Source organism: Scyliorhinus torazame, chromosome 8 (assembly GCF_047496885.1).
Source record: "Scyliorhinus torazame isolate Kashiwa2021f chromosome 8, sScyTor2.1, whole genome shotgun sequence".
Taxonomy (NCBI): Eukaryota; Metazoa; Chordata; class Chondrichthyes; order Carcharhiniformes; family Scyliorhinidae; genus Scyliorhinus; species Scyliorhinus torazame.
In genome coordinates this window covers 86,330,307-86,346,816 of record NC_092714.1, presented here as the reverse complement: position 1 = coordinate 86,346,816, position 16,510 = coordinate 86,330,307, and the positions used below count along the sequence as shown (strand labels likewise).

The 16,510-nt window shown below is 44.2% G+C and overlaps 1 protein-coding gene across 1 annotated transcript in view; it reads right to left on the bottom strand.

Annotated features, from left to right (window-relative positions):
- The window catches only part of LOC140428752 (cell surface glycoprotein CD200 receptor 1-B-like), a 64,516-nt gene extending 48,897 nt beyond the window's left edge, over window positions 1–15,619 (bottom strand). Inside the window, exons 1-2 of the mRNA XM_072515459.1 lie at window positions 15,474–15,619; window positions 12,343–12,663 (exon numbers count right to left, since the gene is read on the bottom strand). Of these exons, the coding sequence (XP_072371560.1) occupies window positions 12,343–12,663; window positions 15,474–15,546 (394 nt within the window). The 5' untranslated portion in view covers window positions 15,547–15,619. The remainder of the gene's footprint in view (window positions 1–12,342; window positions 12,664–15,473) is intronic.
- Between the last annotated feature and the right edge of the window lie 891 nt (window positions 15,620–16,510).

Below are 16,510 nucleotides of genomic sequence, written 5' to 3'. Positions count from 1 at the left end.
AAGAATTGACCTGTGAGATGGCTCACGCCAAATTCTTTACCAAACTGGACGCCTCCCGTGGCTTCTGGCAAATTCAGCTGGATGAGTCCAGTCGGAAGCTGTGCACTTTTAACACTCCGTTCAGCAGGTATTGCTACAACCGCTGCCTTTTGGTATCGTATCAGCTTCCAAAGTATTTCATCGCATAATGGAGGAGGGCATCGAGGGGGTGCAAGTCTATGTGGACGATGTGATCATCTGGTCGACGACACCCGAGGATCACATTGCTCGCCTCAAACAGGTTTTCCAGAGGATTCATGAAAATGGCCTCCAGATCAACAGGGCCAAATGTACGTTTGGGCGGTCCGCTATCAAGTTTTTAGGTGACCACATTTCACAGTAAGGTGTGACAATGTGCTGGCAATCAATGCCATGAAGACACCAGAGGACAAAAAGGTGGTCCTCCGCTTCCTTGGGATGATAAATTTTCTCAGAAAATTCATTCCCAACATGGCATCCCACACCACGGCCCTCCAGCATTTCGTTAAAAAGTCGACAGTGTTCCAGTGGCTTCCCGCACATCAAGCGGAGTGGCTTTAGCTGAAGGCGAAGCTCACCACAGCCCCAGTACTGGCGTTCTTTGACCCAACCAAGGCTATCAAGATATACACAGATGCAAGCCAGGACGGCATTGGGGAGGTCCTCCTCCAGTGAGACGATTCCTCGTCCTGGGCTCCAGTGGCATATGCCTTCAGGGCCATGACTCCGACCGAACAACGGAATGCCCAGATCGAAAAGGAGTGTCTGAGTCTCCTGACAGAAATAGTCAAGTTTCATGGCTACGTATACGGTCTGCCGAAGTTCACGGTGGAAACAGACCACAGGCCTTTAGTCCACATAATCCAGAAGGATTTAAATGACATGACACCTCGGCTGCAGCGAATTCTTCTTCGTCTCCACCGATATGACTTTGAACTCGTCTATACACCGGGTATGTGGGGGGTGTAGGAATGCTGGGCCTAGAAAGAGCGGCGACCGACCGGGCCTGGCACACAGCAGCAAAATGTCCCTTCTTTCCATAGCCGTTGCAGGTTGCGCTCCGTGCCGGGCAGCGCTGCCGGGGGTGTTTGTTCTGCCCGCAGAAGCAGCATTTGGGCCCCCTGGGGTTGGCTGTCTGCCGTGCGGCACAGGCATGCGGTGGGCTGGGGTCGGTAACTGGTGGGGTCCACGATGCCCATGAGGGTGCCGTGCGGTCGGGGGTTTACGACTGGACGTTACGGGAGGCCACTGTTCACGAAATCGCGAGCTGCCTGGTTCCCGCAATATCAAGCGTACCCCCCTCCAATAGGCGCTGGCGGCTGTATGCCGACCCCATGCCCGTAACAAAAGCGTCTCTGATTAAAAGTTCTGTATGCTGGACTGCCGAAACTGCCTGGCAGTCACAGTTCCTCGCCAGGATGTGCAGGGCATGCCAGAAATCGTCTAGGGACTCACCGGGGAGTTGCTGTCTCGTGGACAAGAGGTGCCTGCCGTATAGTTTGTTGACCGGCCGAACGCAATGTCCTTTCAGGAGCTCCATTGCTTCAGCGTAAGTAGGCGCATCCCGATGAGAGGATAAATGTCAGGGCTCACCCGTGAATAAAGGACCTGGAGCTTCTGTGCGTCCGAGGGTTCTTCAGCAGATGTTTGGAGGTAGCTTTCGAAGCAGGCTAGCCAGTGGTCAAAAGCAGAGATAGCATTGGCTGCTTGAGGGCTCAGCTGTAGGCGACCAGGCTTGATGCGAAGTTCCATCGTTTTAAAATCTTTGCGCAATAAATTGATGCACTATTAATTACTACAAAGACGAGAGTAGTGAATAATCGAGGCTTTATTGAGCAAAGATGTGTGGCCTCCTGTAGCTGCTACCAGAATGGAAGCAGCACCAGCGAGCACACACATTTATATGCCGCCTACTGGGTGGAGCCAGCAGGCAGGGATTTACCCATGTACCTCTAGTACAGGAGTCTTACTGTACTACATCTAATGTACATCTAATACAGTTAGTGGTGACTACCACACTGCAAAAGACTCAGGCTAGCTGGAGAGACTGTACACCATCTGTGCCAGATGATGGCGCAGCTGCACGGTAGCACAGTGGGTAGCACGTTGCTTCAGGTTCGATTCTCGGCTTAGGCCACTGTGCGGAGTCTGCTTGTTCTCCCTCTGTCCGCGTGGGTTTCCTCCGGGTGCTCCGGTTTCCTCCCACAAGTCCTGAAAGATGTGCTGTTAGGTAATTTGGACATTCTAAATTCTCCCTCCGTGTACGTGAACAGGCGCCGGAATGTGGCAACTAGGGGATTTTCACAGTAACTTCATTGCATTCTTAATGTAAGCCCACTTGTGACAATAAAAGATTATTAAAGCTGGCACGCAAGAGATTGGAGGAGAATACCCGCTCCCGGTGGCCATCAAGATAACAGTGGCCCTGCACTTTCATGCCTCTGGGTCTTTCTGGGGGCAGAGCAGGGACCTGTTTGGGATATTCCAGACATCCGTACACAGGCGCATCCACGCTGTGACAGATCCCCTATATGCCCAGGTAGCGGACTATATCAACCTCAATCTAGACCAAGCCCACCAGTATGCCCAGGTACCAGGAGCCGGTACATGTCTGCTTGTGACTGGGCTCCCCTATCCTGAGTGACAGCCATCGACTGCACAGATTGCCCCAGGCCTTGGGAGTCTTGACCCACAGCTGTGACTTTTTGACCCAAGTTTTCCAACACGGACGCCACCGGTTCAGTGTTGGCCAGGATACATGCATTGTCGGCACCGTCTCATGCGCCTGAAGAATATTTGGACTCGTCCAGCTGCACCTGCAGGTGCTGGAATGTTGCTAACACCCCTTCCTGTAGATCCTGGATCTGCATCTGTATCTCCATCAGTGAACGATACCTGTCTGGATGACAGCTGGTTCCTGGGATCGGACAGCCCACCAACTGCCCACTCACTCAGGAGTGTCCATATCCACCAATATGCTGCAGCATGTATGATGTGCACACTAGAAACTGACCCAGGAGCTCTTCACTAAAATGCCCACCGAGGTGATAGTCTCTGCGGTGGTGGAGGGTACAGGTGAATGCAGTGCCCAGAAGTCGGTTTCATTCCTGGAGTGGCCCTCCAGGGTGTGCTGGGATTGTGGCTGGGGGAGAGGCACCCCAGTCATAGAACATAGAACGATACAGCGCAGTACAGGCCCTTCGGCCCACGATGTTGCACCGACATGGGAAGTCAAAAAACAAAAGCCATCTAACCTACACTATGCCATTATCATCCATATGCTTATCCAATAAACTTTTAAATGCCCTCAATGTTGGCGAGTTCACTACTATTGCAGGTAGGGCATTCCACGGCCTCACCACTCTTTGCGTAAAGAACCTACCTCTGTCCTATATCTATTACCCCTCAGTTTAAGGCTATGTCCCCTCATGCTAGCCATTTTCATCCGCGGGAGAAGGCTCTCACTGTCCACCCTATCTAACCCTCTGATCATTTTGTATGCCTCGATTAAGTCTCCTCTTAACCTTCTTCTCTCTAACGAAAACAACCTCAAGTCCATCAGCCTTTCCTCATAAGATTTTCCCTCCATACCAGGCAACATCCTGGTAAATCTCCTCGGCACCCGTTCCAATGCTTCCACGTCCTTCCTATAATGAGGTGACCAGAACTGTACGCAATACTCCAAATGTGGCCGTACCAGAGTTTTGTACAGCTGCAACATGACCTCATGACTCCGGAACTCAATCCCTCTACCAATAAAGGCCAACACACCATAGGCCTTCTTCACAACCCTATCAACCTGGGTGGCAACTTTCAGGGATCGAGGTACATGGACACCGCGATCCCTCTGCTCATCCACACTTCCAAGAATTTTACCATTAGCCAAATATTCCGCATTCCTGTTATTCCTTCCAAAGTGAATCACCTCACACTTCTCTACATTAAACTCCATTTGCCACCTCTCAGCCCAGCTCTACAGCTTATCTACGTCCCTCTGTAACCTGCAACATCCTTCCGCACTGTCGACAACACCACCGACTTTAGTGTTGTCTGCAAATTTACTCATCCACCCTTCTGCGCCCTCCTCTAGGTCATTTATAAAAATGACAAACAGCAACGGCCCCAGAACAGATCCTTGTGGTACGCCACTTGTAACTGAACTCCATTCTGAACATTTCCCATCAACCACCACCCTCTGTCTTCTTTCAGCTAGCCAATTTCTGATCCACATCTCTAAATCACCCTCAATCCCCAGCCTCCGTATTTTCTGCAATAGCCTACCGTGGGGAACCTTATCAAACGCTTTACTGAAATCCATATACACCACATCAACTGCTCCAGCCTCGTCTACCTGTTCAGTCACCTTCTCAAAGAACTCGATAAGGTTTGTGAGGCATGACCTACCCTTCACAAAGCCATGCTGACTATCCCTAATCATATTATTCCTATCTAGATGATTATAAATCTTGTCTCTTATAATCCCCTCCAAGACTTTACCCACAACAGACGTGAGGCTCACCGGTCTATAGTTGCCGGGGTTGTCTCTACTCCCCTTCTTGAACAAAGGGACCACGCTTGCTATCCTCCAGTCCTCTGGCACTATCCCTGTAGCCAATGATGACATAAAAATCAAAGCCAAAGGTTCAACAATCTCTTCCCTGGCTTCCCAGAGAATCCTCGGATAAATCCCATCAGGCCCCGGGGATTTAACTATTTTCAGCCTGTCCAGAATTGCCAACACCTCTTCCCTACGTACCTCAATGCCATCTATTCTAATAGCCTGGGTCTCAGCATTCTCCTCCACAACATTCTCTTTTTCCTGAGTGAATACTGACGAAAAATATTCATTTAGTATCTCGCCTATCTCTTCAGACTCCACACACAACTTCCCATCCCTGTCCTTGACTGGCCCTACTCTTACCCTAGTCATTCTTTTATTCCTGACATACCTATAGAAAGCTTTTGGGTTTTCCTTGATCCTACCTGCCAAATACTTCTCATGTCCCCTCCTTGCTCGTCTTAGCTCTCTCTTTAGATCCTTCCTCGCTACCTTGTAACTATCAAGCGCCCCAACTGAAACTTCACACCTCATCTTCACATAGGCCTCCTTCTTCCTCTTAACAAGAGATTCCACTTCTTTGGTAAACCACGGTTCCCTCGCTCGACGCCTTCCTCCCTGCCTGACCGGTACGTACTTATCAAGAACACGCAGTAGCTGTTCCTTGAAAAAGCTCCACATATCCAGTGTGCCCAACACTTGCAGCCTACTTCTCCAACCTACCCCTCCCAAGTCATGTCTAATGGCATCATAATTGCCCTTCCCCCAGCTATAACTCTTGCCCTGCGGGGTATACTTATCCCTTTCCATCACTAACGTAAACGTCACCGAATTGTGGTCACTGTCCCCAAAGTGCTCACCTACCTCCAAATCTAACACCTGGCCTGGTTCATTACCCAAAACCAAATCCAATGTGGCCTTGCCTCTTGTTGGCCTGTCAACATATTGTGTCAGGAAACCCTCCTGCACACATTGTACAAAAAACGACCCATCTAATGTACTCGAACTATATCTTTTCCAGTCAATATTTGGAAAGTTAAAGTCTCCCATAATAACTAACCTGTTACTTTCGCTCTTATCCAGAATCATCTTCGCCATCCTTTCCTCTACATCCCTAGAACTATTAGGAGGCCTATAGAAAACTCCCAACAGGGTGACCTCTCCTTTCCTGTTTCTAACCTCAGCCCATACTACCTACCTGCTACCTGGTCTGATGGTGATCTAGCAAGACAAGAGACATGGTGAGATCTTGGGAAGGTGTGGCCTGTGGGAGAGGGGTGACTCACTTGCTATAGTGACATCATTTTGCACTAGCGGCTCAATTGGTTGTTGCATGGCAACCTTTGACTTAGAGACTGCCCTTTCCAGCACCTCATCGGCTAAATCCATCATCTTCTGCTCGGCGATGGTGAGAGCCCAAAGGTTCAGGACGCCCCCTCCAGTCTTCTCCAGCTCTCTTCTGTTATGGGCCGTCTTTTCCAAGGAGACATATAAAGGACATGGTGAGACACATGGAGAAGATGGGTTTTGATTGCCTCTAGGGGGGCTGGGAGGAGTGAGGGACAGGAGAGATGCCAGGGGAACAGAGGTGGTGACTCACCTAAGCTGCCCGAGGGAGATTGTTCATCAACTTGCAGCACTGCGTGCCAGCCCACTTGGTGTGGCTCGCAGCACTCACCACCTCCGCCCAGGCCCGGTTCAGGATAGCGGGTTGGGGCCTCCTGCCCACCCTGCGAAAGGGAGTGTCCCGTCTTTCCTCCACCGCATCCAACATTCGGTCCAGCTCTGCACCTGGAAATCGAGAGGGGGGGGGGGGGGGGTAGGGGGGGGGGGGGGGGTGCAGCTCTTCTCTGAGCCATATTCTTGGCTGGAAAAAAAGTGTGTGGGGAGTGGAGTGCTTTTAAGTAACTCCAGCTAGTCAAGCTCAAAATTAGAAATCATAGAATCATAGAATTTACAGTGCAGAAGGAGGCCATTCGGCCCATCGAGTCTGCACCGGCTCTTAGAAAGAGCACCCTACCCAAGCCCACACCTCCACCCTATCCCCATAACCCAGTAACCCCACCCAACACTAAGGGCAATTTTGGACACTAAGGGCAATTTAGCATGGCCAATCCACCTAACCTGCACATCTTTGGAATGTGGGAGGAAACCGGAGCACCCGGAGGAAACCCACACAGACACGGGGAGAATGTGCAGACTCCGCACAGACAGTGACCCAAGCCGGGATTCGAACCTGGGACCCTGGAGCTGTGAAGCAATTGTGCTACCCACAATGCTGCCGCGCTGCTCTCCAGCACCAATTTAGCCCCAGCGAATCCGACGCCAGCGGGAATGAGAATTGCTCTAGATTCACATGGATAGAGTGCGGCCCATTAGCATGCCCTGAATTGCCCCGGAAATAAAGCCCCCAACGGCAATATGAACCGAATGCAATTTAGTTCTGACATCATGGCTTAGTCTCCCAAACGGAGAAATTCACCCATGGTAAGAAGTCACTTGTGTGAATAGTTCATAGATCCTCTAAAAATAGCTACACTACAGGGCGGAGTATAAAGAAATAAATAACGGAGTTTGTAAGAAATGTACTGAAATAATCATGGGTGAAGTATATATATATTGGACAAATCAAATTGGCAAAAGTAGTCTAGAAGATATGTTTGTAGAGTGTACTAGGGCCAATTTCTCACAGCAGCATGTTCTATGTCCAACCAGAGGGCAGCTTTTATAGAAATGTTGTTGTGCAATGAGACAGGATTAATTAATGACCTCATAGTAAAAGAGCCTCTCAGTAGCAGCGATTGTAACATGATTAAATTTTGCATTCAGTGTAAGGTGGGAAGTGTGGGTCTAGGACTAGTGTTTTAAACTTAAATAAAGGCAATTAAAATGGTTTAAAGACAGAACTGGCTCAAGTGAACAGGTAAACTAGGTTAAAGTGCAGGATAGCAGAGGTGTAGTGGCAACCAATTAAGAATATATTTCACAATACTCAACAAAGATACATTTCAGTGGGAAGGAAAAACTCTAGGGGATGGACGTACCATCTGATGCTAAATAAGAAAGCAAAGGAGTGTATCAAATTGAAAGAAAAAGAATAATAAACAGAGAGAAATAAGCAAAAGATATCTAGAAATATAAAAACAGACAGATATCGAGAAATATTAAAACAGACAGTGAAAATTTCTGCAAGTATTTGAAAAGGAACATAATAACCAAAGTGAGCACTGGTCCTATGGAGAGTAAGTCTTGGAAATTAATAATGAGAAATAAGGAAATAATGTAAAACTTTGAGGAAGACACAGCTAACATCCAAGAAACACTCAGAAATCAAGAGATGAAAGAGAATGGAGGAACCCGAAAAAATTACAATCACCAGGGAAAATCTCCTGAGAAAACTATTAAAACCAAAGGCTGACAGGTCTATAGGACTGATGGCCTGCATCCTAGGGTCACAAAATAAATGGGTGATATGATAGTAGTTGCATTGGTTGTAATTTTCCAAACTTTCAGGAGGTTCTGGAAAAGTTAAATTGGAAAATAGTGAATGTAACCCCTCTATTCAAGAAAGGAGGGAAATAGAAAGAAGAAAACTACAGGTCATTTAGCCTACCATCTGTTTTAGGGAATCTATTATTAAGGAGGTTAATAATGTTTTGAAAATTTTAATGCACTCAGGCAGAGTCAACATAGTTTTGTGAAAGGGAAACTGTGTTTGACTAAGTTATTAGAGTTTCATAGATTTCATAGAATTTACAGTGCAGAAGGAGGCCATTCGGCCCATCGAGTCTGCACCGGCTCTTGGAAAGAGCACCCTATCTGAGGTCCACACCTCTACCCTATCCCCATAACCCAGTAACCCCATCCAACACTACTGGCAATTTTGGACACTAAGGGCAATTTATCATGGCCAATCTTTGTGAATGTAACAAGTAACATGGATGAAGGAGAACCTGTAGATGTGGTGCACCTGGAGTTGGAAAAGGCATTTGATAAAGTGCCATATGGAAGGTTACTTCATAAAATAAGAGCTCATTGTGTAGGGGGTAACATGTTGACATGGAAAGAGTATTGGTTAGCTAATAGGAAGCATAAAGCAGGGAGAAATGGATCGCTTTGGGTTGGCAAGCTGTCACTAGGGATTAGGGCTAGGGCTCCATTGCAAAGAGCGGCATGCCCTATATCAACAGAGTTTTCATAGAGTTGAGCCAGGTTTTTAAAGAGATGTGGTTCATTATCCCTCAGAGGAGTCATGAACCTTAGACTGCATGAGAGACCTTTTAAAAAGTGAGTTCAAATGCACCCTGTGCCAAATCATAAACCACCCAACTCCACCAAGCCTCTCCTTAAGGCCTCTCACACCCTCAATCTAACCATCGTCCCATGACATTCAAAGGCATTACCATTGTCAAATCCCCCATTATCAACATCCTGGGGCTTACCATTGACCAGAAACTGAACTGGAGTAGCCATATAAATGCTATAGCCACAAAAGTAAGTCAGAGGCTAGGAATACTGCTGTGGGAAACTGACGTCCTGACTCCCCAAAGCCTATCCACCATCTACAAGGCACAAGTCAGGAGTGTGATGGAATACTCCACCTGGATGAGTGCAGCTCCAACAACACTCAAGAAGTTCGACACCATCCAGGAAAAAGCAGCCGACATAATTGCTACCCCTTCCACAAACATTGACTTTCCCTAGCTGCACAGTGGCAGCAGTGTGTACCATCTACAAGACACACTGCAGGAACTTACCATCACATCTTAGACAGCACCTTCCAAACTCTCGACCATTATTATCTAGAAGGACAAGAGCAGACACATGGGAACAAAATCACGTGGAAGTTCCCATCCAAGCCACTCACCATTCTGACTTGGAAATAAATCACTTTTACTTCACTGTCACTGTCACAACATCCTTCCTAACAGCACATGGACGACAATTGTTCAAGAAGACATCTCACCACCACCTTCTCAAGGACAATTAGGGGTGGGTAATAAATGTTGGCCTATCCAGTGATCCCCACATCCCATGAATGAATAAAACAATAATTCCCAATCTATGGCACTTCCATGCCCAGTGCATTGTATAGACTCAATTAACCCCATAGTGACAGTCCGCTTTGCAAAAAATAGTAATTAATTTAAATCTTTCTACTTAAAAAAAAGACATTGCACTATAAGGCAATAAAACTTCAAAATGTCAATAACAAAAACTGTCAGCCCTTGAAGCCACTTAATCATGTTCATATGAACATTATAAAATTGACCGCAGATATCAAAGACCCTTGTGGTGATATCCACCTATATTAAAGGCTGATCAGAACTGATTTTATATTAAATCATATATTCACTTTATATTAAAAGCTGATCAGAGCTGATGCTATATTAAATCATGTATTTAACCCGATATTAAAAATTGATGACTGATGAGTCCATTATCAATGTAAACCATTACTTATCGCAATAATGTTTTTTAATATGTATTACCTTTGTAAGAGTCCAGATGCAGTGAACTCATTAAGTCTTGTGGCCTTGTCTGGAAATAGGCCTTGCCACTAAGGGAGGTTATTGCTTGTCTAGTGGCCTTGCCACTAAGGGAGGCTACTGCTTGGCAAGAGACCCTGCCAAGAAGGGAGGCTGGTGTTTTTCTGGAGATAGCTACCGGAGGTATCAACCTCGTATCTTTAGAAACAGGTGCCCTGTTAGGCCTCCCTGAAACTAAGGTCTTCCCAACCAAGAGAGAGACTGTTCTTTGTCTCAAAATATCTGTGGGGAGTTAGCTTGTTTTTCCGAAGCTGGGGCTTTGCTAAAACTCCCCTCGAACTCCCTAGCTCTCCCTGAGTGTAAAAACAATATAAATATTCAAGCAAAAGCTGCGAAAGTTAGAGTTTCGCCTGGAGAGCTGTTTAGGAGATTACTGGGTGTTTAAACTGCAATTTCGACTCGTAGAATTCTGCTCGTGATTGAGCATCGAATTCCGAGACAACTAGTCGTTGTGAGTATGAAATGTTTGTAGCTTATTCAATTATGTCGTTAAGAAGGTCACAGACTAACTCATCACGTATCCTGTATCTGTCAAACTGTATCATTTATCAAAAAACTTGTATTATCCTTTTTTCTTTAAATAAATTGTGTATATATTTTACCATACAGATCCGTGTCTAGTTTAATAAATAAGAGTGACATTTAGCTAAGACTCATCATATTCTCACTCTTTGAGGCTATCTGGAGGGTTACTTGCCCATGCCTAGCTCTCAAGAATTAGAACTATTTAGTCGATGTTAAGGATAAGATAGTCATCTAAGTCACAGTGTCCCCTGTACACTGAAGGTAGTGAACGCAAGGCACATTATGTATACTATAATTAGATCTCCCATATAGCGAGTCTTACTTTAGATATTCACAAGACCTTGTCTGGTAGCTTACAACCTTGACTATTCAGGCAGCTCTTAGATAAATACTCCTCAACTGTCACACCCTAAGCTGTCAATCAAGTAATGTGTTCTCTGGGGAACAGCTGTTTCAGCACGATTAATAGTTGTCCGGGCTTTCAGCCAAGCATACATAATGAGGGGACATGGGGGTTGTGTGGAGGGTCACAGCTTGATATTCGGAGTGTGAGGGGCCATGGGCTGGGTGAAAGGGCATAGCTTACCATCCGGAGTGCGTGGGACCATGTGGAAGGGTAGACCTTGGCATTGGGGGTATGAAGGGCCATAGGGTTGAGTGGGGGGCATGCGCTGGCATGGATGGAGGGTGGGGAATATGTGGGGTTGTTAACAGTGTGAAGGGTGAGGGGTGGCAGACCTTTGAGTTTGTCCCATTGCGCTGAGATGGACATTTTAAACAGCTTGCTTCCACATCCAGCACTGCCAGTGGCTGCTTCTGAACATCACCCAGGTCGGCTGACCTGCCTTCAGCCTGCACTCGGCTCTCCCGCACTGAAGAGCCCGCGTTTGTGGGCACTTTCTCCAGTCGGGGGAAGGCCGAGTCGTGAATTTTCCCAACTCCTGCCACCCTCCTCAAGGATGAAAACTCAGACTCTTATCTGGAGGACCGTGTACAATTTTGGTCTCCTTACTTAAGAAAGGATATTATCCCATTAGAAGCAGTTCAGAGAAGACCCACTTGACTGATTCCTGGGATGAAAGGGTTATCTTTCAAGGAGCAGTTGGGCAGTTTAGGCCTGTGCTGATTGGAGTTTAGATGAATGAGAGTTTATCTTATTGAAACATATAAGATCATGAGGGGACTTGACAGATGCTGAAAGGATGTTTCAGCCTGTGGGAAAGAGGAGACACGAGTTAAATTCAGGACTCTTCCATTTAAGACAGTGATGAGGAGATTCTTTCTCTCTCTCAGATGGTTGTCAGTCTGTGGAATTCTTTGCCCCAGAGAGCAGTGGAGGCAGGGTCATAGAATATTTCGAAGGCTGAGTTAGATAATCCTTGACTAACAAGGAAATCAAAAGTTATCGGGGGAGAGAGTAAAGAAGAGTTGAGACAAGAAATCAGCCATGCCCTTATCAAATGTCAGAGCAAGCTGGTGGGGCGGAATGGCCTAATCCTGCTCCTAATTCTTGTGTTTTTGTGTGTTAAAGAGCCTTTAGTCTCAATCTTAAATCATGCGAATGTCTTCAATTCATTAATATTCTTCTTATTAAAGAGTACTTTTAATATATATTTAAATTGACACACAATGCTCCAGTAATTTTAAGTGATAAAATCACGAGTTCTGCGGTGAGTTTGATGTTAATCTTACCTATGACGAACAAAGAAAAGCGGTTTCGAAAAATTCCCTGGAAAGCTGTAATTTCACATGTATAATTTCCTTCATCAGTCAGGTTTACAGGGTGTATCTGAAGACAAGTTCCATTACAAGATGAAATTGTTAGTCTGTCGTCTTTGAGGGATTTAAACAAGCCATAATCAGCATTGTAGGATGCGATGTCTTGGTACCCTGCCGTTATTGATCGACTCCATTTGATCAGTAGAATTTCTTTCAAGGACTGATTAGTCGAGCAGTTTAAATTAATCTTGTTGCCCAGGACGGTGGTTACATGGGCAGCATGTACTTCATGTTCTACAAAGGCAAAGAAGAGGCTGCACATGAAAAAGTAGCAATACTTGGTAAATATTGAAATAGTTTGCATCAGAGGCAAATTAGTTTTAACCTTAGACTGGGACAAAATAATTGTCAAGAGCCAAAGTTAAGGGATTAACATAAAATAAATCAGTATTTCCCCATCTCCGATTCCCCAGCCACTCTTTTCTCGGTAGCGGGCCGTTCTCTGGCGGTAGGATTCATTTTTCCCATTGCTTGCCAATGAAACCACCCCACGCTGCCAGGAAACCTCCAAGTGTGGTGGGGGCACACAGTCAGCAGGAAAAGTGTATCGCAACGGCAGGAGAATTCCAGCTCGGGTTTTTTTTAAGTACACATTTTATTTATTATTGTTCTTATTCACAAATACCATAATATCACAAATGAGATTTATTTAATGGGTACATAAAAATTAGTAGCCTATTCTAATCACGGCTCAGAGCACAGGTAGTGACAATTCAATACAAATTGTGAACCGTTTGTGTAAAGGAACTGGCTTTAGGAGATTGCTTACATTGTTTTGGGACTTTTCACCACATAACAAATTATAAATAGCAGGGGAAAATTTGCTTGAATAGAAATAAGTGAGCAGACAGTTTCAAAGAAATGTATGCATCATTCAAATGCTTATATATGTATAAATATATCACATTTGCCTTTATCAGCAGTCTGGCAGTTTAAATGGACGCTCTCATTTCTAAGATATGAAGCTATCACTTTAGATAACAAAGGAAGTGAGATATTCGAACTCAATTGATAAATTGCTACAATAGCACCAATATAACTAAATATAAAAAGTGGATATATTGGACATCATAGATTGTTTCAATAATATTGATTTAAAATGGAATGTATTCACATTACAGAAGACATATCAGCACTCTGTTGGGTACACTTTTTAATCCAGCAAATAGGCTCAATCAAATAATGTACATATTTGGCATAATATTATGTTGGGTCTATTTGTTGAATAAATAACATCCAATGAAATACTGATTTATTTTATGTCTATATTAAGATTCTTGTTGGCTCTTTGAGAAATTTCTTCTTTTGTGATGCGTCATTGGAAGCAACTTGAAAGGTTGTCAAAATGTCTGTTATCCTTAAAAGAAACATGGTACACACCGAGTAAAACATCCTGCGAATAGTTGGAGGCTTTTTCTGTGAGGTGGAATTGGTGATAAGCTTTGAAAACAGTGTGATCTGCAGCAGACTTGTGCTATACTTCCTCTTTGCCTTTGGAAGCAGAAAATGGTCCCAGGTGCAGTATTAACATGAGGTTTGAAATGTTGCACCACACTGGAGTGCGATGACATCTTTTTTTTCTCTCACAATAATTTCCATATCAATTGCAAGACGCTAAATTAACCAATCTACACTACAAATTGTGTCCTTTTGCCAAGATTTTGCTTATTTTTTGAAAATGAAGTCAAGGTCTAATTCAGTACATCAATAATCCCTTTTCCGTGTATCCCAAAGTTATTGAAGGCCAAAATATCACACACACACACGCAGCTCGGTGGAACTATTTCAAGAAAAACAAGTTAGATTCATGTTTCGGAGAAATCTAACACTCTGGTTCAAATTAAATAATTTTCAATTTTAGAATATTTCCTGTTTTTGTCAGAATGCCAGATTACACAGGTTGCATGTTAACGATGAATTAAACATCTACCTACACAACTTTATTCATCTCCACCATTATAATTTTTAAATGAAACATTTTAGTATGAGTCTAATCTGCAATAATAAGTATGTGTTGTTCTTTTCTATCACAGATTCAATTCGAAAACTCGAAACACAAAATTAATACCAAAGTTTTAGAACTCCACTATTCATAGAATCACAGAACCATAAAATGGTTTCAGCACAGAAGAGGCCATAGGGCCTGTTGTGTTGTGCCAGCTCTCTGCAATAGCAACTCACCTAGCCGTGCTCCCTTGCCATTTCTCCACTGTTTACATTTGTAATGTTTTCTCTTCAGATAATTAGCCAGGAAAAATAAATAGGAAGTATCAACCTTGTTTTATTTATAAAGTTGCATTCCATTTAAGAAAAGCAGATACACATCCCACAAGAACTCAATGGTTAAGTAATAATAATAATCTTTATTAGTGTTACAAGTAGGCTTACATTAACACTGCATTGAAGCTACTGTGTAAATCCCCTAGTTGCCATATTACATCGCCTGTTCGGGTACACGGAGGGCGAATTCAGAATGTCCAATTCACCTAACAGCATGTCTTTCGGGACTTGTGGGGGGAAACCGGAACACCCGGATTAAACCCATTCAGACATGGGGAGAACGTGCAGACTCCGCACAGGCAGTGACTCAAGCCGGGGATTGAACCCAGGTCCCTGGTGCTGTGAAGCAATAGTGCTAATCACTGTGCTACCGTGGTGCCCTAATATGAATACTTACAAAACAAATTAAATTTCATCCTCAACCCATTAAGTGGGCAAGTATGATTTTTAAAAATGATGCACTAAAGCATAGAAAATAGGACTTTTTTTAAGCAGAAAAGTTAAAAGGGGTGAAATGTGTGAATGCAGGATTCTGCAAGTCTGAATTCAGCATCTTAAGTAGCTGTTTACAAAAAAACAAGGGTTTGATAATGGTTCTTCTGTCTTATCAGAAGGTCTTTTAAATCAAGACTCTGAAAATGGGTTGTAAATTAGTTAGCTTTGAAAGGTCAAGTAATCAGTACACTGGTATTTCAAAGGGTGCAGTTATAAAACTGATTAAATTTAAAATAGAACATTTTGCAAAAGGTAAAGAGATACTGTACCAAACCAACAGGCAGTTATGAAGAAAGTCGCAATGATAGCAGCTTTCATACTGGTATCCTTCAAGTCATTCATTTCCGCATAAACAGCATATCTTGCTCGCCAACTTCTCTGCAAACAGTTTCCATTACTTCACATTTATGCAGTTGATTTCCTTCAAACAAGATACAAAACCTTTGGAGTCAGCAAGATTTACATTTTACATATCTAACTTCCTCTTGTGATAAGAGATCATTAAAATAATGAAATATGCAGTTTCTGCACCTGAAACCTCATCATGAAAAATGGTTTTGAGAATAATATTTCCCAGACTGAGAAAGAAAATGGTTAGAATTAAACCATTAGGAGCTAAGAATCACCTTGGACTGATTCCAGGAGAATGAAATGTCCCCTTAAAGGACAGTGCATAATATATACGTGAAGCATGTTTTCAATTGTACCAAAAGAAAAAAGGGACTGTTATGTTTTATGGCTTGAAGCACAGGTTACCTCCAAAGACAGTGTTTCGTCAATTAGTGCTTTTAGTCTTTTGATACGGTAAAAATCAAAAATGTGAAATCTTTGGGTGGTACGGTGGCACAGTGGTTCACACCACTGCCTAACGGCACCGAGAACCCGGGTTCGATCCCAGCCCCGGGTCACTGTCTATGTGGAGTTTGCACATTCTCCCCGTGTCTGTGTAGGTCTCACCCTCACAACCCAAAGATGTGCAGGGTGGGTGGCCACGCTAAATTGCCCCTTAATTAGAAAAAAAAGAATTGGATACTTTAAATTTAAAAAAATTTGAAATCTTGTTGTATCAATTTTTTAATTGTTGCAGGGAAGTTTGAATTTCTTTTTCAATGTTATCGATCTCTACGGAGTTCATAATGGGATGCAGGAGGGGGTGAACAGTTTTTGGGCAAGGGAAGGATGAGCGTTGTTGACTGGCGAGGGGGTGAACTTTGCGAGGGATGTGAAAGTGGTGAACATTTTGGGAATCAAGCTGTGCGGTTTCGGAGGTTTTTTGGGTCTATCTGAACACAGTGCAAGTCAATGA